Source organism: Apteryx rowi, unplaced genomic scaffold (genome assembly GCF_003343035.1).
Source record: "Apteryx rowi isolate R43461 unplaced genomic scaffold, aptRow1 scaffold_397, whole genome shotgun sequence".
NCBI classification, from domain to species: domain Eukaryota; kingdom Metazoa; phylum Chordata; class Aves; order Apterygiformes; family Apterygidae; genus Apteryx; species Apteryx rowi.
Window position 1 is genome coordinate 770,718 of NW_020450496.1, and position 24,508 is coordinate 795,225.

Below are 24,508 nucleotides of genomic sequence, written 5' to 3' on the forward strand. Positions count from 1 at the left end.
CTTGTACTAGGAACATTTGTAAAATTGTAGTCATCTACTCATCCACAATCATTTTTCTGAACGTGCAAATGAAATACCAGTTCTTTTCTTTGTCATTATGGAGCAGGAAAAGATACAGTTGGGGGACTGACTATGATGGAATTTCGTGACAGCTTTGCAAAGTTGTAGGGAATTCCTTTTTTTTTTTTTAATGCAACATTTCTACAAGTTTTCAGCAAAAAAATTCATTACTAAACATTCTGTAAAAAGTAACTAAAATTTCCCAGCATCCCTGAGAGGCTGATAACTATTTTGGTATTTTTTAAGTGAGGAAACAGACAGGCTAATTCAGTAAATTGCTCGAGGAGACAAAAAAAATAGAAGCTGTTAAAACCTGGGAACAGCTGTCCTTTAACCATTTCTTCCTCTACATCTGGATCCATTTGTTTTTTAGTTTTCTTTACATTTCTGCATTCTCACATTGCCACTGAAATTTCCAGTTGGACAGCATGAAAGGCTTGTACTTGTGCTTACTGAAGTCAAAGTTCATAATGAGTGTACTGGTACAGGAATGCGAGCTAAGTGAAACTCTTTCATATCAAGATATCAACAGTCATCTATATTCAACAAAATTAGCAGTTAGATTCTTAGCCCTGTGATTACAGGGACTAACTTCCTACAGCCTTTCTCCTTCTCCCTCCCCCCTCCAAACTTTTATGCAATCAAGAACAGCAGACTCACAGCCCGGTTCATAAGAATACTGCCCTCCAGGTCAAAACTGGCAAGGTATTTCAGTCCGTTCCAGAAATCCCTTCTGCAATTGATTATTCTATCTAGCTCTACTCTAGTGGTTTTCTTTGACCTACAAAATCCTGAGCTCCTTCAGCTCCTGCTGACTCTAAAAGACTTGTCTAAAAGACACCCTTAAAGGGCAAGACTAGCTCTTTCTAGAATTAAGAGGCTTTGGTCCATCCACCTTCCCAGAAACTCTACTGCTCCAAACTTTTTCCTCAAGCATGGCTTTGTCTGAGGGCTGCTGTAGAAGCTGGATGGGAACATGCTCCATGGCATTCCAGTAGCAACTGCTTTCATGTAAGAAACCACCTTTAGTACTTTTTTTTTCATTGGTATAACCTATAGTAAAGAGGATCTCAAGGTTTTTCTCCATGTCAAATAAAATTTGTCCAATTTTTTGTAATGAACTTTTTTTTTTTAAACTAATAAAGAGAATATCATGCTATTCCAAATAGCTATGTTGATCTTGTCCACACAAGTGACACTTTGTCTAAAACATCACAATCCCTGAAAGACTATTTCTCATAGAGGTAATATCTCACTGTGGCTATGATTCAATGCTTGTACACCCTTTAAAGTATATCACCAAGGATAGTTGCAAATACAACTTTGTTTAACAAGCACGTGCTTATCTTTTGTGAGCCAGCTAATTAAAACGGCTGACAATCACTTCCACAGAGGTCAGCGACAGGCACTGAGCCACGCTACCCTTCCCTGTAAGCCATTCTTTCTCCTGTACACCCATGAACGTGCACATACACACAAAAACACGATCCAGAAAGTTACTTTGTCCTTGCCCTTTGCTAAATAACCATGTCCAGAGAATATCCTGAATTACAGACCTGCCATTAACTGTTTCTTAATACGAGGCAACCTGGCAGTTGTGCCATGTGGCCCAAGACCTCAGTAAGGCTGGGTTTGCCTAGCTGCACTTGCCTCAGACAAGCCAACTATATGAAGGGAATCTAACCTCACAGGAATTTAGCAAGTTCTCTGACTTGTGGCATGTACCACTCACTTTTCAGTTCCCAGCCCAATGGTAAAAATGCAATTCCAATCCAAGCATGATGGGTACATGCTTATATGTGAAAGGACAACTGCAGTATGGTGCAAAGGGAATTCAGCCTTGGGATATTTAGTATGACCTGCCACCAGTTTAACAAGATCTCAAAGCTACACACTGAGGGTAATACAAGGTACAGCCATTTTCACATTTGGAAATAAGTGCAAGAAAGTGCTGTTGACTGCATACACTATGCTGTGATTTCCTTACCGCTTAGCTAAACAGGGGAAACAGTTACCCTGAGGACCTGTTGTTTCCTCCTGGATTTTCTCTGGTGGTTCCCAGCCTGTGATTCTCTATTTCATGAGTGTCCCACAAAGCTCTGCAAAATGACAACTTGTATCAGGAAACCTATCAAGATTATTGCCCTCACCATCAATCCCATTCACAGATCTGGCAAAGGCCACCATTTAGAGGGTAGCATTTTAAAATGCACAAGCACAGATTTGAGCCCTCCTTAAAAGTCAGTGTATAAAAAGTGAGGCAGGATCTGCTTCATGAGTACCCACAAGGAATAAGGCAAAGAAGGCCTACTCTCTCTCCCCCATTAATCCAGAAGCTACAGTGCTAGCCCACAGGCAGCTGGCTGGTCACATCCCCCAACTGCTCCTCATTTCCAGGTATGTTTTCAGTCAAACCTCTTCCCAATCCAGTTCACAGCAAAGCTGTACAAACAACTGGACCAGCAGCATGAAGAAAAAGCACAAAGCAGTGGCAGCACATGGCAGGAGCAATATCTTGAGCAAGTACCACATATTAAAACTTCACATTTGGAAACCACAGCCTAGAAAGGAGTTTTCACAAGACAGCCTAGCAGACCTAGATCTTGATGTAGACCTAGCTGTTCTCCTGCACTCCCCTTGCCCACTTCTAGTATCACAGTTTCACCCACTGACTTGAATTAGCCCTGGAAGTTGTGTGACCCCTCCATGAGCCAATTCAGCTCACCAGACTGGCAGAAGATTGTGAGTGCAACTGAAGCAATAGGGGCATTTGGGTAAGGCAGGAAGGATGGCAGTGGACTGCTCCTTTCAGCAGAAGCTACATGTTGGACTGGCACAGCAAATCCCTGAAGTGTTAATCAAGTGTTTTTTTCTTCCTATTAAGACAAAAATAAAAAACTCCTTGGTCTAATGAGAGTTTGCACTATTTCCAAACACAGTTTGATCTTGCATTGTATATTTGAATCTTAGATGACTCATTTTGCTCGAGAGAGTATTAGGCTTGGATGGGAAGCAGGCTTCCTAAACAGACAAAATTAAAAGCAAACAAACAAAATGAATGAAGAAAGAAAAAATAAAAGCAAATMATTTTAATACATTGAGATAACCAGAGACCTGATTGAAGTTTATTGTGCTGTGTTTTGCAACCTTCTTCATATATTTCTTTTCCAATGTTTCTCAGTCCTAATCACCTATGCTTTTCTGTTATTCCATTTTTGTATTTTCCTCGAACAAAACCGTCTCCTTACATGCTAACTTTTTTTAAACTTTCAAAGCAGCAGATGACAACATTGCATATGAAAAATAGAGTTATGCTCTGCACAATTTTGCAGCCTTTGCTTTTTTTTTTTCCTTCCTGCAACCACTTGATTTTTTCCTGAGGGACACGCTGACACGAGTACCACATGAACTGCCAACTCTGTGAGAGAAACATTTCAATCAATCATTACAACTAAGAATTAGACCTTGAAAGTCCAATGGCCAGATGTTATTTCATGCCCTTCCAGTAACCCTACAGCATGGCTATCACTGCCRCTTCTTATCTTATCGCCATTTCAAACACTGCCTGCTATGGTCAGACACAGAGYCAGACCCAAACAATGATGTTAAATGAACGCTTCCTCCCAACTCATTCTTGARCTTCTAATGAAACCGATCACTCCTCAGTGTGATAACAAACCATGCTGGCATTTTACTGGCTTTAGAAAGGATGTCAAATAAGCGTCAAAAGGAAGCAAGCTTCCAAAGGTATTACTGCATGCACACATTCTCTCTGGGCAACAGGTAAGCATTACTTGTATTATACACATATATATGCATCCATATACACACTATTATATATACATATACATATACACATACACACACAAATATGTCTATATACATACAAACATACACACGTACACATACACTACATGAGTATGAACTATACACTGTACTGGGTGTTTTTTTGATTCCTTCATTTTTATCACAGAAAAAAAATGAGTCAAATTCTCCTCTGTTACACCTGGTGAGCAGAGTAGGAAGTTTAAAGGAGGCTATTCAGCTCATTATATTTTAAAAGGCAGCTGCTAATTTTGATAATTTTGATAAATTTGATAATTTTGTTAAAATTCAGACAACTCTGCACTAGAAAGTGACRTCAGTTAGAGAAAATTATTTCTGCAATGTTTTTGTAACAGCAAAAGGTCTGGTACGCATTAAACAAAATGAAACAAAACAAAAACCCAAACCAGGAAGAAGTAAGTCTTAAATTCCTTTTCTTTATTCAACTGCATGCTATCAGAGTATAAGCTTTTTTACCAATATAATGTGTCCTCATTAGCTGGATTTGTTAACATGATTAAAATTAGAGCTATACTAGCAAACTTTACTAAAATAGATTTGGCCTCTGTTCAGACTAACTGTCTATTCTTCCAGGGGAGCCACAGGTAGGACCTCTAAATGAGGATTACAAAAGGGTTTCAAAGGGAAAAGAACATCCTGTCCAATGCTCCATGTTACGAAGACAATTTTTCATTCATCCCATCCTGCCAGGTCAGCTTTAAGTGGGACCTTGCTGACTGCCCTCACAGCTCCCCCAGAGGCCTCAAAAACAGAGAATGTCCAGTGAAATGATTTTACAGTTCAAAATGGGATATTTCTTTTCAATCATTGCACTGGTTTGCGTCGTCACTCGTTATGGCAGGGAAATCAGCAGCTCAAAATTCTCCATGCTTTAAAGCACTAGTCTGGCCCTGCAGAAAGCCAGTGTCAAAACTCCCACTGATCTCCATCGGCGTACTGAAGCCCTTAAGGATGTAGTAATTACCTAAGATTATTCTTGTAGATTTGAACAATGGTGGGAAATTCTCTACCTCTTGTTCATACAAAATCATACAAAAGTTTCATGTGGATTCATTTTGGCTTTGCAATTCACCTACAAGCTGAACTCCTTCAAAACCATCCAACACCACAAGCTACGTAAACCAGTAACTTCTTAGATATGTCTCATGAAGTACTTCTGCAAACAAACTGCAAAGTCAAMCATACATTAAACATAAGGCCATTACTGATCAGTGTGGGCACTTAGTTTGATGACCATTTCTTTCAGTAGCAGTGCCGCCCTCAGCAGCTCCCCATCCCCTCTTGCTGGGAGGGGTTCCTGCTTCAGCACTCCCCCCCATTGTGCTGGTACAACTGTCTGCAGGGACAGATGGTGAGCAGGGCTGGAGAACTGCACTGGGCTACATACAGCCTCTCTCCCCCTCACTCCAGGGGATTATTCTGAATTCCCAATTATGTTAAGTGCACAACAGTGACACATGTGGGAGAACAGAACAGCGGTGCGAAAGGAATACCACCACCACCACTAAAAAACAGGGGGCAAAAAAGCTCTCATAAAACCACAGCTTAATGTATCCACTGTCGTTATGAATTCAGCAAGCAATGGGTTAAACCAGCTCTCAAACCACAGTTGATCTTATGAGGATTGTTAATTCTAGCAGTTTAAAGCTTCCCTAGCTGCACCACCATGTTGCCGCTCTTTGTGAAACTACAGTGCAGAACCATTTGGGAGTTTAACATCAACTGAAGGAAGTGGTGAACTCTGACTAGGTGTGGGAAGAAGAGACTAGCGAATGCTTTCCTCATTTGACTTCATGGTTGTAGCTAGTATTATGTGGAACTGTCTTGTTTTTGTAGCTCAGTTTAAGAAAATATTTCACAGCACATTACTGTTTCTGCAAGGATGATGAAGACTTAAGCCCAAATCTTAATCTCACTAAAACTAGTAACAAAACTTGCATGCACAGAGGTTGCACTTCACTGTTTCAAAATCTCTTTCAAACAACAATAACAAACTGGCCTCCTGAATGTATATGATGGGGTGCATGGCTTAGTCAAAGTGCAAGTTAACAAAATTCTATGCTATTATTATTTATTTTCATAAATACTTAGGTCAAGAGCTGCAAAGCAGCATCACAAAAAGCTCCTTCTAGGTTCACTTCAAACAGACAGTCGACAGCAGCCACTTTCTTACTTGTAACTGAAGGGAGCAGATGAATGAGAAGGCAGGTAAAGCTGTCAATACAGAGTTGTCTATATTCTTCCTCTGTAAAACCATAAGCACTGTAGAACCTTAAAGTCCTTTCGAGCCATGGTGTCACTACTAACAGCTAATGTAATAGGAAATTTTAAGTCAAATAGTATATTAGCCAAAATAACACCAATAAATTGCAAAGTTGCAAGGCTTAGCATAAAAATGAAAAACACTAATGGAACACAGTGCAGTTTGTTCATACCATGTGCAGTCTAGGATCATGCATAATGTAACAGTGCAACTGCTAACAGCAGGCTCACAGAAGATAATTTACACTTGTTTTTATGGACATGAGGAACTGATCTTTGAAGTTGTCCCTAATGAGATTCTGCTTGGCGCTAACAGCATCCTGAGAGAATGTGCTGGTTTTCTCCCCTGCATCCAGTGCATATTCATAAAGCCAAATACAGACTTATTTAAATTGCACATGTGGATTGGTGTTCCCCCATCCCGTCTGAAAGTATAACTCTCACAGTGGGGGGAATACCTACTAATACATCTCACTTTATCTTCAAGTGTTTTTGTAATTACCCATCCTACCTTTGCTAATTACCAAAAGACACATAGGAGATAATAAAYGAGGTTCCTTTTTCCTTCGTCTGGTTGAACTCCTAACTCGATTAAGCCGCAGGGTCACAGTGACTTCACGCCTGCATCAGACATCATGGAAGACATGTCCAAAATACAATCATAAGGGCTTCCTCACAGAGCACAGACACATAACTGTGCAACAGATCAGAAAAATCTCATTCAAAAACACAGGCAGCAGCATTAGAAACACAAATAGAAAACATTATTTTGTATGACGTAAGTGTAGCTGCTTTAATACTATACCTACCTGTTTATACATGTCCTTCCAATTATGAGGCCTGTAAGAACCATTCAATCAACAACATAAAACTTCAAGTCACAACTAACACAGTAGCCAAAATGCCCTTCTACACCTAGGAGATACTGTGGTATAGCTACTGCAAAATGGCAATTGGTGGGATGCGTAAAACTCACAGAGTGTGGGGGGAAGAGAACAGACCTTAACATAGGCATGCTGCACATGTAGTCAAACCTGGTACCCTAACCCTTCTACGGACCAAAAAGGATTCTCCAGAAAACTGACAAACATTCTGAAACACTTGTTTAAATATCAAATAATGTTACCTCTGTGTGCGAGTATTCTGAGTGTTCAAACAAGTGTCCCTCTGCCCACTCTGAGGCAGCCATATCTGTTCACCCACTTTCCATCTAAAGAAAAAAGCTGCACTTAGTAAAACAGCACAGAAGAACCATCTTTGTTTTGGGAAAAGAGGAAAACAAAATCATCATATAATAAATACAGGGAACCAAAAAGTTAGCAAAATCCTGGTTGCACTATCCTTTCCTGCAGTTGCAATTAACTGATTAGAAGGGTCTTTCAGGCATTTATTCAACATATTCCCATTGACCTCACATCTCAAAATATTTCCAACACCAGACATCAATCTCTAGACCTTTGAGAAAGGACCAAAAGCCACAACTATATTTTATCACAAGAAAAGAGCATGACAGATCAAAATGGCATAGATAATTTTAAAAAGTAGACAACAGCCCGTCCTAGGAAAGCGGGCAAAAACCCCGCTCTCCTGTTCTCTCCCTGCCACAGCCAGGGTATTAAACCATRTTTGGCAACACAATAAAGGAGGACTGCCTAAGTTTTACTCTCTCTTCCACATCTCTCCCAAATACAGCCACCCTATAAATTATGATAGTCCAGAACCTTGGTAAAGTCAATGAATTCAAGTAAACTAGAACTGATTTTCATTTAGATTAATATACTAGAATGTAAACTAAGGCAGTCCAGTAAACCTTTTCATGACCCACTCCACTGCTCCTTCTGCAAGATAACAGTCTTCAGGAGGGTGCAAAAATCAGACAGCTGGGGACAGTAGCTCCAGTAGCCATTCATCATAACTAGTACTTAATATACTTAAGTTACACCATCAGCAAGTCAACATTTTAACTCTTAGTTCTCTGCCTTTTTCTTCTTGGAAAATGGAGGGGAAAATCCATAAATTCTTTGGACATACTTGTCAGCAAAGTTCCTGCCCTAAAAACATACAGTGCATTGTTTATGATTAGATGACTCAAGGGATAGACAGTCGGATATACATGTGACTGGTTCTTTAGCACTCATTGCCTAATCTGACCCTGAACAAACAAAGAAATTCTATAACCTGACAGCTGTTTAGTGCCTTAAATAAAACACAAAGGACTGTGCTCTAGTTCCTATAAAGATGATCACATAACAAAGAATGCCACTGTAACTGGTGTTATCTGAAGAAACTCTAGTTTCAATGGATGTAGAGACTAATCTACCTCTTGCTTCCACAGGAAGTCCCTACAGGTAAGAGATGACAGTCATTTGTGGGAACTTATGAGGGAAGCTTTAACAGTAACTACAATAGCTCTGTGTGCATACGTGGAGAAAGAGAATTTGTTCCCAGTGCAAGCCATTTGATACTTCTCACAAGCACACTAAGCCCAACAGAAGAAAAATCGAAAAGAATAAAAAAAAGTGCRTCTTTAAAGTCGTCAGGTTCTGGGCACAGCACTGAAAGGTTCAAATGACCTTGCCTCAGTATGTTAATGTACAACCTCTTGGTCAGCGTTGTGACATTCCCTTGTGAAGAACTACAAGGCATAAGACTAGAAGCTCAAAAGCTAAAAAAGCTTTTTGTTAGGGAAATAATAAAACACACATAAAACTTAAAGACAAGCTCTGATACTAATGCTGGAGCAATAATGTGTCATATACTATTGCTATAGTTCATGCTAGAACAAGATTGCCTTTAAACACATACGCAGAGATTAAAATCATAACAAATGAAATACAGCTGCAGGTGCAAGGTGCAGTGAGGACTATACTTTAAGCCAACATCTTATCCCTGGTTATTTCTGGGTGTTTGAGATCATTTATCCATTTCTCATCTTTCATTTATTCTGTTTCCTGCTTATAGCCACTGTATTAGTCACCGCCAATACAATCCTCTTGCATTTTATTAGATATGTGTCTGGACTCTAAAGAAACTGTATTGCCTCTTTGTAACTAGATATCCAGAAAATTGCCAATTCTTGTATCAAATCTTCTATGGACCTCCAATAATTTGAACTAATCAATCAAAAAAACTTCCACCAGCTTCCTGACTCAGTGTGCTTAATTTACCTCTTTCAACTCTACATTGAAATGATTCCTAAAAGATCTTTTCCATTTTGAAGAACGCTGTTTTTAAAACCTTCTAAGAGAAGTACTGATTGGCTGGCTCTTGCTTATCTTAATGTAAAATGATGGTATGAACGGACTATCAAGGAAGCCAAGTGATCCAAAGTTTTCACTTAAATTAATATTCCTCTTGCCAATGTAGACTGAACGCAAAGATTATTTTCAGGAAAACGTGTTCTTTTACTGATATCTAAAATGAGTAAGTCTGAAAACAAAACAAAATCCTCCCAAACACAGAACATTTAATTTCCTTGAAACTGATACCCAGATTTCCTTTCTCCTCTGGCTCAGAGAAAATGAATGCTCTACTCTACTTACATACATTTAAAAAACAGCCTGTTTTCTTGAAGGCACAGAAATTATGGTAATAGATAACTAACAACAAATGGTGAAAACTGCAAGAGTTAAAGGTCTTCATTTTGTTGCCAAGATGATGCATCAGGTTCTGAGATAAACAGTATGTGTGATCCTTCCATTAACACAGTGGCACTGTCAAGATGCAGCAATACAAAGTAGCCTAGCAAAACACTGTCAAAGGTCACAGTGCAAAAAATACATATACCACCCCTAGAGAATTATCATCATCGTTTTAATTCTCAGAGGGTGTCTGAAACTGCTATAACAGCATTTGATCTGTGCAGCCTCATTATACTGACAGCATTCCTAGCAAAAACACTGTCCAAGAACTTTGTACAAACAATTAAAACACCCTCCAAAAGCTCTAAGAGGTTGCAATGAGTCAGAATTCTCCCCCAGTGAGCCCAAGAGTGTCCTAAGTTGAAATATTTCTATTTTCAAGGTATAGAATAATCACAATAGCAGAACAAAATTAGTTCTTCATATAAATAAGCCTTCCCTTTCAAAGTTGCAAACATCACCGTTTAACAAAGAAAAGATGAAGGAATATCAAGCTAATGTCAAAAATAATATAATCAAAATGAAAACAATTTATTTAAATACCTTTCAAGTACTTTCAAAGATTAAACCTGTCTGAACTCTATACACAATTTTTATAATTATGTATTTATTTAGCTTTAATTTATTCTCTCCTTTCCACCAGCATGTCTGCCACTAAGTGACAATGAAAGGAACGGGGAATGCTGGCTGACTTGAGATTTACAAAATAATAATAAAAAAAGCCTTTAATTACCATAATCTTAGGTGTACACTGCTAGCAACTGCAGGAAAGAAATTCCTGTAAGAATCATGACTTAAAATTGAGGAAGCCACTTAACTTGGCATCTCTAAGTGACCCAGTATTGTCCCACTGGAGGCAGTAAGAATGTCATCACTACATTTAATAAGTACAGGGCAGGGCTCTTATTTATTAAATATGCTCAAACACATGAAATTAGAATTCTGAACACTGATTTTCCCCCAAACTACTGCTTTGCCATTTACAAGAGAGAAAATAACCCTTAGGTAACTCTATCTGCTGGCCAAAAGCAAATGTGCTTTAAGAAACAAAAATGCCTAGAGTAATTAAAAAGTAATGATTTTTTCTTTGCGCTCCCCCTATACCAAATGAGCACGAAGGAAGATATACTGGACTAGCACCTTTTCCTTCCCATAGACTGATACAACAGCTAAACATTTAGGAGTAATGTACTGACCCTGATGCTCCCAGTCACTACACTCAATCCCTTATACCAGAGAAATTGTAAACGTGGTAAATAGCAAGTCTCCTGGCTTACAAATACATCAGATAAAGTCCCTCTATCCTACTGCTTTCTCTTTCCCTCCCCCATTCTCTCTCCATCTGCTGCCCTCCTGGGAAGGGAGTGCTACACTTAACGGCTGTGTGCTTTTAAGTCTAATGTGCTGGATATAAGTTAATGCCCGGAACAGCAAGTGGGGACTCTGCTGTGAGGAAGCCTCTTGTACTGTTTCTTCTTGTCAATATCTATTGGAATCTCTGCAGCCCTAATGTCAAGCAGCATGCAAAAAAGAAAGGTCTTAGAATAAGAAATCCAAAATCTGTGACAAAAATAAGTCTTACAAGATACCATAGCATAATCCTTTAAATATTCTTCTTGGTAAAAACAGGATACTGCTCTGATTTTCTCCTTGTTTGTCTTTTCCCTCAGCATAGTGATTTATATTTAAAACATATATTCATTATAAAAAAAATAGTGGCAAGTACTTTCCCTGTCAGTGGACAGTACGCAGGACAACAGCATCAGCAGACCCAAGTTCCAGTCAAGAAATCTTCTTTCACCCCCATGTAAATTATTCTCTTCAACCATTCTTTGAAAAAATTTTGCATTTACAGCAGCAGTGATTTTAGCACAGGCACCTCTGTTGATAGTATTCTGATTTACAAGATAAGAGAAGGAAATAACATGGTGCTGGATCCATTTGAGTTATGAAGAGGATGACCAACCGTATTGTGGGATTATGAGTTGCTCTCTTGACATCCTCTCTACCTCCTTCATCTCTCTTCACATCCTCCCTCCCCCAGTAAAGCTTCAGCAGTGGCACATATCACCAGTGCTCATCCACCAGCATTTTGCTTTGGCCAACTTTCATACAGCAGATCCTGCAGGATTCATACTGCTGATGTGCCAAAGGAAACCTCCAGCTTTATGGAGATTAAGACCAAGCTTTATGGTCAACTATTCAGGAGATAAATAAAAGGACCTGCAACTCTAGGGAAGTTTACAGTTAGGAATCCAGACTTGCAGTTTTCTGCTCTAACCACTTGGTACTGCTCCGGGCATGTTACTGCCTGCTGTACATACGACTGTGCACAAGATTATCATACACCACCTTTTTGTCTGAAAAAGACACTACCAAAACAAAAATAACTAAATCAAGTCTAGACACATTTATTACATGATAGCATTTTCTGTCTTCAGTGTTTTAAATGCATACAAATGTTTTGGTCACAATTTCATCATTCTATAATTAAGAACAACCAAACACAGCAACACACAAAAATGGCTTTTTGCAATAGATAAAACTGAAAAATAGCAATCTTATTGGCTCACATAAAAAAAAAAGTAAACAGTCAAGACTTGAATCTTCAAATAACAAGCTCGTTTTTTCTTCTGAAATAAAGGCTATGAAATGAGTGCCTGTATGTATGCAGACATGCTTACCTCCTTACATGGTTTAGCACTGCTCTGCACATACACATTAGAGAAAAGATCAGAAAGCCAGTATCATGCCTGATGCAAGCAGAAGCAATCACACCAAAGTCCATGAAATTATAACTGCATATACTAAGTATGATTCCAGCCACTAGGAACAACAAGCCGATGTTTCAAGGACCAGAAATCACAGCTCACTTGAATCCTTTTCTAGGGACTTGGAAAAACCTGGTCTGAATTAAAAGGTGAATGATCTTACCATACAAGACTCGGGGACTTCCTGCCACATACTGGCACTTACTTTCTCTGCTAGCACTCATCACCTGTGACAACGCAGGTAACCCCTATGCCAAACTTTACTGCATCTTCAAAGAAGTAACACTGAAGCTCTCTGAAAAGGATGGATGTTTTAAAGAAATCTCTCTGCCTCATTTTATTTCTGCTATGTCTAACTACATGTATTTTCTTAAAAGTCAAGTTATGCCAGCTGAGGTATTTTACAAAATTCAAACCCAAACAAAACACTAACTCTTTGGGAGGGAGACACGTTGGCCCTCCATTTCTAAATTTTTCCATAGAAATCCATGCTAGGCAACTGACTAAGCAATTGAGCTACCTCTGGTAGCTCAAGACCAGAAACATAAACTCAAAAGTTAGTTTGCAACATACAGCATAAAAATCAATGTTCATCACCAACACTTCAGCAATTCTGAAATAGTCCTGCATCAATCATAAGCAAGTAGGCTATATAAAATCATATAGTCATATAAAATAGGCATCATTTACAGGGCCTTCCTGTTTAAAAAACAAAACAAAACAAAAAAACAACAGAGTGAGAGAGAGAGAAAGAGAGAAAGAAAAGCTACAGAAAATCTGCTGCTTCCACAACTACATCCCTGCTATCCCGGTATTTTTAAGAAAGAAACAACAAGCTTCCAGTGACAACGCATGCCCTGATTATAAAGCAGACCCATCTTTTCTGTCTAACCACAGCACAGCCAGGAACCCCCTTAGTGAGCAAATTCACTCAGGCACAAGGTACTCTGGTAGGGGCCACTGGCATAAAAGGAGAACTTGGTCAGATCCCATCACAAACCTTCCGTAAGATAACAACGCATTGTATATTGTATATAGAGATGAATCCATAAAAGTCATTCCTCATTCAGTATGACTGAGCACTGAAGGAACTACATGAAAAATACTGTAAGGTAGAACCAGATCATGTAATGAAAATGTTCATTCATGGTTCTCAGCTACTAAAATGGGGTCTTAGAGTTAACGTACTTGTTACCTGAAGGCTTCTTTACAGCATTAGTGCAGCATAAGAGAACATTAACATATATGCACATAAACCCCAAATTTCATTTTCTTTCTCTTTCTCTCACAGGGTTTACCACAGGGCCCAGACTGACTCTACAAGGTGTTGTTTTAACAAGCATCATTTCTTCAGTGAAGGAGTGAAGACATGCCCACCTCCTCTTAACCTTGTCCTCTGGCCCACCCGTGAGCCACAGCTGAATGCCCTCTCACTTGTGCTGGCTACACCCCTGCAACCCCAGTATTTGTGAGGCCACACTNGGGGGGAAGCAGAACAGATATGAATCATTTTGGTACTGTGATAAGATTTATAGAGCAGTCTCACAAAGGCTCTGCCAGCCCTTCTGGGGAGGAGGCAAACTGTGCAGCATAGGAACAGGAACAAGCAGCTGGGGATCACAGGCTCAGCACTGAAGCTTGGGATCAGAGAATGTCACCCCTTCCAGTCCTCACAAGTAGCCTACAGGGAACATTTTTACATTTTGACAAACAGCAATAATTGCACAAGGCCAATACCTTATGCTGAGGGATTCATTCATACGTTCATTCATTTTGGTAAGTATGAAGACCACTCTGGCAGCCTGTCCCATTACCAGCAGAAGTAAAAGGTTTCATCAGCAATTTAAACCAAATCTAGCCTCCATATCAGAACAGTGCAATATGGCAATATAGTAACTAACGGAGAGATGGTGACAAAACATTATTTTAAACCTATTCTACATTATAATATTAGCACATTTACAGCATCACTTTCAAGTATGTCGAAATATTTTTTTTAAAGTAGGCTGGTATTACTGCTTTTTACAGATGACAAAAAGAGAGGTCAGAAACAACCCATTCTTCAAGAGAGATGCCAATAGTATGACTATTATRTTTGCATAAACAAAATAGAGGGGCCTGAATCTGAGTTTTAATTACCAAAGTGCAACCCCCAAGCTAAACATAACCACTGTACAAACATTTTCACTTTCAGTGTGTCCCACTTAAGCATCTCAAAATGCTTTAAATATAACTAAAGTGAAATATATCCTTATGAAAAAAAATCAGTGCTTTTATTCTCATGTTACAGGTTAAATTTGAATTTAGGGCTTATTTTATGTTTAGATTTTGCAAAATAAGTGATTTAAAATCACTGATTCACAGGTGATCAAAGTGATTAAAATCACTATCACTAAGATTGTTTACGTAATGAAAGATTTCTACCAAACACGCACAGACGGACACACGTATACATATGCTCCAGTAAAACAGTTTTCTTAATGAAAAATAAAACTAGCATCTTTGCAAGGCAACTTCCATTGCTCTCCTGCACAAGAATCAGAAAATGCAACCAGCTAATGGCCCTCTTCCTGAGTATGGACTGCTTATTTTGGGACAGCTGTGTGGATCCTCACCTATAGCTGTCCTGGCCTCCCTTCTGCAGGGAGAGCCCAGCTGCTCCAGGGGCAGCCGCCCAACAGCTGCTGCTGTTGGCTTACGGCATTAAGAAAAACACCTTTTGTTTCGCTTCTGCACTGGGTTGTAAACTGCTACATTTCAGTAGCCACCCAGGCCACTGAGGGACCAGTGAGAGAAGGGAGACGACACATGCACAAAGGTAAATTGATCTTGCTTTTGAGTCTGGGCCCTAAATAAAAATCCCTCCATGCCGAAGCTAGGCTCCAGTTTTAACTACACTTGCTCAATGTATTCTTGTTTTCAGGAGCAGAACTTAAATGCGATTTGCTTACTCCTCAGGGAGTAGATATTTTTAAATTTTATTTAGAAAAAATAAGTAGTAAAAAGCAAATGAAGTGCTTATTAGCTACATATGCTTTCATAAGAAAAGTCAGTAAGGGACAAAGCAACAATTGTGTCAAAATGATGATTCTTATTCCATCAGTATCACCTAAAATAACCCACCCAGTTACACTAGATAGAGCTAGCCAGCTTAGGCCTACAATGTCGGCACTCTCTCAACCTGCATTACATGTAGAAACTGCACAATTCTGTATATGTCAAGTGAGTCCATATTCTACTAATGACAATTCCTTTTTCCCCCCAAGTATCACACACTTTATATGAGGCAATAGTTGAGAATATTACAAATCAAATGCACGAATTTTCCACCAATTTCACTGCAACCTTCTAAAATTCAATGCATATAGGATAGTTCTCTGAAGAAAAAAAGTACGCAAGACCCTACTTCTCAAGGTTAGTAGTCTAATTATGACTGTGGGTTTTAATAATTAAGGACTTCACACTTAGAAGTTTTTCTTCTATGACTATATGGCTCTATTTTTATATTTCTTTTCTTATTATATATACACATTTACACACACTCATACATTTTTATACTTTATTCAACTACACCTATATAGCCCTACTAATATAAAACTCTATGTCTATAGTCTCTTAAAATAAGAATATTCACAGGGGGAATTATTGCAGTATAGCAAGAGCAGTAAAATTACATAATTACAGATTGCCTAATGTATCTCCAGGTATGCATAAACTCATTTACAGGATACACTTCTGTAGCACTGAAACCTCTACCTTTCTTACTCCCCTAGTATTGAAGTTAAACCATACCCGAGTTTTAATGTACGTTCAAAGGACCTTAAAGACAATCCACCAAACCATTCTGGTGAGATCTGAGCAAAGTTAACGAACTTAACAAGAACTCATCTAAATGGATCCGTCTGCAGTAGTTTGGGTTACTGCTAGTACATCTCCACAGAACGCGCCTGTCATCACCAGCTGGGCCCATCAACACAGGCATTTTTCACAAGAAATACAAAAATGCAAAGAAAAAAAATTATTTCACTTTCTTCTCTTTTCCTGAAAATCTGTTTGTGTGCATGTGGGGTGGGGGAGGGCTGTACCTAACAGGAAGGTTATTTACTTAAGTAAAATTATTTTCCATTTAGATTTGTCCCATTTTTCTGGTCTGAGGAAAAGAAAGGTGAGACAGGCAAGATTCCACAAAGCTGAGCCATATTAATTTCTGTTAAATCAAAACGGTTAAATACCCACTGCCGTGGTGCTGTTCAACAGCACTTAAAAAAAAAAGGGGGGGGGGGGGAACGTGGAAGGAGCAAGAAGCACTAACACCTAATACTGTATTTGCCTCTTAAAGCTACAATTCCTAACACAAAAAAAGGAAAAGTACAAAAACTTCCAGAAAAATAATAATCATTAAGAAGCAAAGAAAGGCATAATTTTATTATTATTACTGTTGTTATTATTTTGTAGCTGTCCTTCAAAGCAGGGAACACAGATAATTCAGTTAACTAAAATAAAAATAAACATGACTCATACAAAACATTCAAATATAAATATTTAATAATATTTTCAGAGAATTAGTGAAACCGAGGGGTGGAGAGAGGAGAGGGGAAGTTGCTACAAAATGTCCAAAAACTAAACATGGTATCCCTTTATCCAAAAGAATTGAACAGTGAATATTGTCTTTAGAACACCTGCTCAAACGTTTATTAGAATATAAAAAACAAACTGGAGAAACTGATATAAAATACGTATAGTACTTGAGTCTAAGTAATTGACAAAACTGCTACTACAATCAGCCTAAGCAAAGGGAGCTTCAATATGCTGTTATTTATCGTATGGGATCCTTAAAYAAATTCACTAAGTAGTTCTGGTGTAAAAATAAACACAAAGTAGAATTGTGTCCCTGCTGATTAAAACACATGACACTATCATGTGAAAGGCACTACATGGGAGTGGGAGAAGAGAAGGACAAGTCTCAGGGACCAGGAAGCCTAACAGCAGTATTTCTCTATACATCAGGTTTATACTGGTGAGATTACACAAGCTTTCAGTCTATGCTATTGTGAGATGAGAATCAGGCCCAATGAACACAAGAAACAGAAAAGGCTCAGTATGTGCTGAGTATCCCCTTTTCTTTAAATCCAGTTCTCACCTTTGCAAATGAAGATGCATACTCATAGAGAAATTACTTTAAAAAAACCTTCAGGAGAGAACATTGTTCCCTATCTGCAACCCACCACTGAATTATGGTATGCAGCAGTGCCCTGTAGCAATATATTGCCCTGCTATTCATGTTCATGTCATAATGCTCAGGGTTTCTGTGATGCTTTTTATTCATTTCTCAACATTCCACCATTTTTTAAAATAAATTTTTCACTAGAATAAAACCTCCTCAAACTTCCTCTTTTTATAGAAATGCATGCATTAATTTAAGATAACAAAAAAGAAAAGCAAAACTGTAAAACCAAACCAAAGCAAACAATCTTAGCAGCTGCAGCAACGTGGCATTAACAAAGACACAACAGGGTAAAAGGATCATGGTTTCTTTGTTATTACTGCTTTTACAAATTTTTTTTGTCAGGGTTTCTCACTTGATGATACCCTCTTTCAGAAGCATGCACAACGCTCCCATTATAAAACCTCAGGAAGACTAACAAGCCCCCTCCCCAAGCTACAATGTGCTCTCTCATTTTCTCCTCCCCAGAAATAACTCTACTGCTCTTAACAGTCACACAAACCTGCAGTCTCATATTCAYGTCTTTCCTTTCTCCTACCCCAACTTTAGACACCTGCTAGGATCCTACCTTTTCTTCCCTTAACAGGTTTACTAAAATCCATCATTTGTTATCCAGCCCTACACCTAAAACGCATCTCCCCTACTGCCACGTTGTTTTCTTCACTTCTGTTTTAATTCTCTGTATTAACCCTCTTCCATTTTTTAAAAATCTCTGATGCAAGAGACTTCTCCCTCTTCTGTTATCTCCCTTTCAGCATGCCACACCCTTCCTTGAAAGAGAATTACTGAATTTAAGAAAGCAGCGTTTTAGATAAAAATCTTGTAAAAAACTGTCACTATGTTGTACTTTATAGTTTCAGTATTTATTTCARTTGTACAATTCCTCCAGTTTAATAAAGCATCTTCTAAGACATCTGTGAAGTTAATATCATTTATGAGATAAATTATTAGGAAAGTTGATGCTATAATTATTTGTTCATTTCCAAAACAAAACATGAGTTACTTTTAAAATGTTAATCATACTTATTCTGGCCTTAATTCGGCTCCCAAAGGAATGAATGGCAATAAGGAAGGGTCCTTTAAAACTGCTTTCTAAATCTTTATTATTTTGAACTTGTTCTATACATAGAATTTCTACTTAACGTCAGCCAGAAGTGCAGTTTGAGTGCAAAATATGCAGTAGAAATTCACTGACAAAAGATCTGAACAGTGGATCAAACAACAGGAATATAATTTCTAAAAGCAGAGTTACACAACTGTAGTCATAAATCACATGTAATTAATGCAAACTTTTCCAGCATTGAAAAGTCACATGCACAACAGATACTCTTCAGCATCCTTCCTCAGGGAAGTTGCTTTTAGGAAGATTGTAACCACAAGAAATCCTATTAAAAGGTGTTAAACTCCTATAATTGTGACTCTTCCAGTGTGATTCTACATAACAAAAATGCAATGAAGTACTATACAACTTTTTTCACTCTTATGCAAAATCCTTATCAAACTCAATAATGTGACAACATCCAAAATCCTGACCAACAATGGTACACAGGGGGTCAAGAGACGTCTCCTTTGTTTTCGTTTGGTATGCTCTTCAGACTATTATCATTTAAAGAAAAAGAACCTTAACAGAAATAACCGATAAAGATCAAACTTAACTGAACAATGGAGAGGAAATTCAGAGTAAAAGCTAGTACTTAGCTCTTAACCCAAACCATTGTGCCTAGATACTATGCTGTAGAATGATCTTACAAGTCATACAATATCCAAGAATAACAAGGTGAGGTAAGGAGCCTATAGCTCCACATTTCCAAAGCTTTTGTTGGCATAAGTTCAGGCCATGACATTATTTTAACACAGTATTTGTACTTTTTGGGACTAATTGTTCAGCAGTCTCCGATTCCTTTGTCCTCCTGGTTGCAAGTGGAATGCAGCATGCGGCACACGTTCCACTCACAAAGAAGGACAAAGGATTCAGTGATCAGGGGGACAATTAGTCCCAATTAGGCCTATTTCGCAGCTGAGTGTAAAGGGTGGGGGAAGGGTGCTYAAATTTTAAAGCAATGGGTCCCTCAGGCAAGTTAAAGTGAGATCACTAAAATGACAAGTGTCAGAAAATGCACCCTACTGTACATCACAGTAAGTTTCACCAGGTCAGTGGCACTGCTCCCGAAGCAGAGTCATATTCCAGAGATGGCGGAGTGCTATGCCTCATACCCACTACGTAAGAAATTTGGTAGCCATCTTGCCTATTTGCTAATACGACTAACAAATTTTTCCAGTTTTCAACCTGCTCCTTCAGTATCGGTTCTCAATTTAAAAACACACACACACACACACACACACACAAAGACAAGATTAGTAATACTTACATATGCACATGTGGAGGCTGGAACCTGCTCTGATTAATATTGTAGTGTGTAAACGCCTGCGTTGGATTGGAGCTGTATTCATCCACTGTTATGGTAACTTTGCCTTGTGAAGGAATTCCATGAGCCATTCTTCCTCCTTATGGACATGAGCAATTCACAACTTCCCAAGGCCGAGAGCGGGGTAGGGCATCGTGTTCCAGGCAGCTCCAGAGTCCAAGCACCTCCTCATCCACTCCGTGGACCTCTACAAAGAGAGAAAAACATCAGACTTTGCTGAAGACACGAAGGAGACGTTAACCTACACAGATACATTAGTCTACCCTGTCCTGATTTCCATTCAAAGATCTTTTCTAAATTTCTGATGTACCATCACCTGACTAACCATTGCGCTTCACAATTTTTTTACTACTTCATCATTTAACTCCATCATCATTAAATACATCTAAAGGATGAATGCTTAAAATAAGGCTTTGCTTATCTTCTACAAAATAATCTGCATGGAAAGACCCAGTTATTCCATATTTACTATTCTTCTTTATTTCAAATAAACAACTTATGCTAATTACTACCATGAAAATTAAAACGTAGGCCTAACTTCCTGAAGGACAAATGGCTTTCAATAAATGTACATACTTGTTTTCAAGGCACTGTTTTGGCTCTGCAAAACAAGTAACATTTGAGGGACTTTTGGAAACTGATGCAAGGTAGAAAATTTTACAATTGCATAACAAAGGGTAAACTCAAATACCTTTCAATCAAGGTATCTGTCTTAAGAAAGACTAGTATTTAAACAACTTTGCCAAAATATCCATATTATAGTCCGCAATCAATTAAACAGCTTTGCATTCATCAAACCGTAATGATTTGTTAAATTTAATAGTATCATACTATGAATAAATATTTCTGCATTTGTGATGAAATACCCTCTTCCATCTATATGCTTCCTGCCTAAAGAACAGGTTTGCAATTCTCTAAAAGAAAGCATCACTATTCGTAAGACATYGTTTAGTACAAATGCCAAATGGTTTCCACACGTTAAATGTATTTTTGTATTCGGATTGTAAATGTTCTACGGTATGAGCATAAGACCAATAGAAACTTCCCAAATTTTATCTCTGTTGAGCCCCCTGCACAGAATCTGAGCTTCGATTTCTCCAGTAAATAAAATGAAGATAACATGGCTGCCCTCCTTCAGAGGGAATTTGTGAAAATTGAAGTGCTGATGTTTAAAACAATACTTCCAAGATGAGAAGTTCTATAAAAGCACTGCTCATGACATAAATCCTCAGCTGGGGCACACCATCACAGCTTCAAGGACTTAAATGAAATTATGACAACGTAAATCAGTCGATCTGCCCTTTAATTGCTGTATACAAGAGCACTTTTCATATCTGTGTGCCATTTACAAAAGTAAACCTGTGCTGGCTGGGAAGAAAAACAGATAAGAAAGAGAAGAGAAGGATCTGAGCCCCAGGCATCAAACTAAGCAATATTTTTCCAGTGGGATGTTCCTGGCCTTCTCTTAGCTCCCAGATAGAAATGTGTTTGCCATGTGTAATGTTACACATTTGGAATCTTTGATTTGTATTCAAAATATATTTTGAATACAAAGACTAATTTCCAGTTTGGCACAAAGTACGATAAAAATGCCCTGCAAATGGCAGATGGCCTGCTATAGGCCATTTATTTTATTATTTTACAACCTCAGGCCTGTGTAGGCTTCCATATGTTAGTTGGGTTAAGACATTCTGCAACCTTCATTCCAGTAATTGGGATCTATTCTTCATCTTCTTTATCAGCAAAAAGTAGGCAAGATGAAACTAAATCATAAAGTTCCCATCTAACAACTGAGTTACTTGTGACATGGTACATCTCAGTAACTAAGGTTATGGTTTGCTCTTTATACTAACCTGCTCTCATAAGAATAAGCACAATAGTTTCAGGGGTAAAAATCAGTAAGGTGGGCTTTATTAAATCAAATCTTTGCCGTCTTAGTATAATGTAAGATACGTACAGCAACTGCTTACAAAACACAATATAGTAGTTACCATACCAAGTTTGCAGCTGTTTCCTTAATTTCCCTCACCATTATATTTTACTGTTATTTTGCATAACAGTAAAACGCAACACCTGCTTCAAATTGCAGTACTGTTCCAAGTACTGTAATTCTTTTGAGATACAAACTATGAAGAGTGTGCAGCACAGAACAGCATAATTGCCCTGCACTGAAAAGTAAATACAAATGAAAACATCTTCCTGCTAGAGAAATGACTGTCATTAACAAGAATGCTAGCCATCAAAGCTCCAAAGAAAAAAACAACTTTTTTTTAACATAGTAAGAACTTTAATGTTTGCATAAATTAAGGAGTAGTATGAAAATTGTACTTTTTTTTTTTTTTTTGCAATTAAAAAGCTACTATACAAAACAGAAAGCATTAAACCAACCAGAAAAATTATGCTTGGAGTTTTAGAAAAGCTAAATCACACTAGCTTCAGTAATCTAGCATAAGACAGGTCAGAGGATTAAATTTCATATTACAGTTTACTCAAGGAAAAAAAATCCAACTCGTTGATGACTGAATTTCACATAAAGATAACAATAAGCATTTTTATAAGGTTTACAACAATCTGTTACAGAAAAAAATCAACTAGCATAAAACAAATTATAAGAGGATATTTAACTAGCTATATTAAGTACATCAGAGTTGACTTTCAATGTAATATTAAGTATAGAAGCTGCAATTACTTCCCACTGTTCCCATCTTTAATCCTAAGAATAAATCCCTACACTTAAATAAAACAAAGCTAAACAAAGCATCCTATCAAAATGAAATTCAGCAACAAATACCAGATCTGGGGGAAAAAAAAGAAATTCGAAGCTGACACGGGTGTCAATTTGCTAATTTCCCGTTAGAGCTCTATGCAGTACTACAGCTCACCTCCCAAAAGTGGCTAATTATTATCTTCTTTAATGTGAACTTCTTTAAAGAAAACGTCAAAAGGAACAGAACACTTCAAAACTTTCAAAACAAATTTATTTTAGGTCCGTGAAAAAAAAGGCTACTTTTCATCACTACTATTCTTCTTTCTCCAGCTGTAATCACTCTTTGAAGATTACACAGAGGAGATCAGTACAAAAGAATAAAAGTTGCATGATTTTTCACTACTGTCAAGCGCAGCACAACAATGTGCAATATTTTACAATCCTTATGTCAATTTTTAAGTAATTATATTAAAAAATCTAAATAAATAATTTTAGCATGTTGAATTTCCCCAAATTTAGCAGCTATCCCGGGAATAACAATCATCTTCCAGTGAGAATTTATACCGACACTGACAAGACGTGCTATTGTATGTTTCCGTTCAGTTTTTAAGGTATAAAAGTAAAGGTACAAAACTAAGACTTCTCCCCCAAAAGGGCAGATACAAACTGATGCGCAACTAATTTTAAATCAGTACAGTACTAGAGTATCTAGAAACCATCATAAAACATACATAGATAGGGAATGTTAAAACAGTATTAATTTTCATGTAAAACCATACATACAAACACCATATGTGCACACACATGCATGCATATGAAAAACACATTTTCCTCAAATAAAATATTTACACCTTCCTAATCTGAATTTCAAAAAAAAATGTTTTCTAACTGGTATTGCATTATAAAAAAAAATAGAAATGCAAGAGAAGGAAAGGGTTAATTTGGTGTCAACACCTTCTGTTGATAAATCCACTATTCCAACACTGTTAGAACAGCAAAACATGTTAAATAAATACGAAACGCAAGCCGTGGCGGCTGCAACAACCTCTCGGAAAAGCAGCAGCCCCCTCCTCCCCCGGTTTCTCACAGCTTATTACCACACGCTTCGGTGATTATTTAACAACTGCCCCAACAGTCCCCGCGATGCTGCGCTACAGTTTGCAGGCAACTCCAGGCTCCATGCGAGCCACTAAGTGCAGCGCAGAGGCGGGGGGAGGCGGGTTACGCCTCTCCCCGGCCCGGGGGGCGGACCCCGGCCCTCTCGCCGGGGGGACCCCGGGACCGGGCKCTCCCTCGGCCGCCCGCCGCCGCCCCGCGGGGCGCCGCGCTCCCCCCGCCGCCGCTGACTGATGGCTCAGGGCGGCCAATGGCTCCGGCGCGGCCCCGGCCCGGCGTGTGCCGCAGCCCCCGGCCCGCCGCCGCGCACCGCCCCGCCGCTCCTCTGCGCTGCTTTGCCACTCGGGGGGCATTGCTGCAGTTGTTGTGTTATACGTGTTTTTACGCACAAACTTTACATCAGGCTTTCCCCCCCCTCCCCGCAATTGCAATAAAACTCAAATGATTTTTTTTTT

The 24,508-nt window shown here is 38.5% G+C and overlaps 1 protein-coding gene across 2 annotated transcripts in view; it reads right to left on the minus strand.

Moving 5' to 3' along the window:
- MPPED2 (metallophosphoesterase domain containing 2) overlaps nt 1-20,397 on the minus strand; it is a 107,071-nt gene extending 86,674 nt beyond the window's left edge. For both annotated transcript variants that reach the window (XM_026074717.1, XM_026074716.1), the window contains exon 1: nt 20,174-20,397. In XM_026074717.1, coding sequence (XP_025930502.1) covers nt 20,174-20,301 — 128 coding nt within the window. In that variant the 5' untranslated portion in view covers nt 20,302-20,397. The remainder of the gene's footprint in view (nt 1-20,173) is intronic.
- Between the last annotated feature and the right edge of the window lie 4,111 nt (nt 20,398-24,508).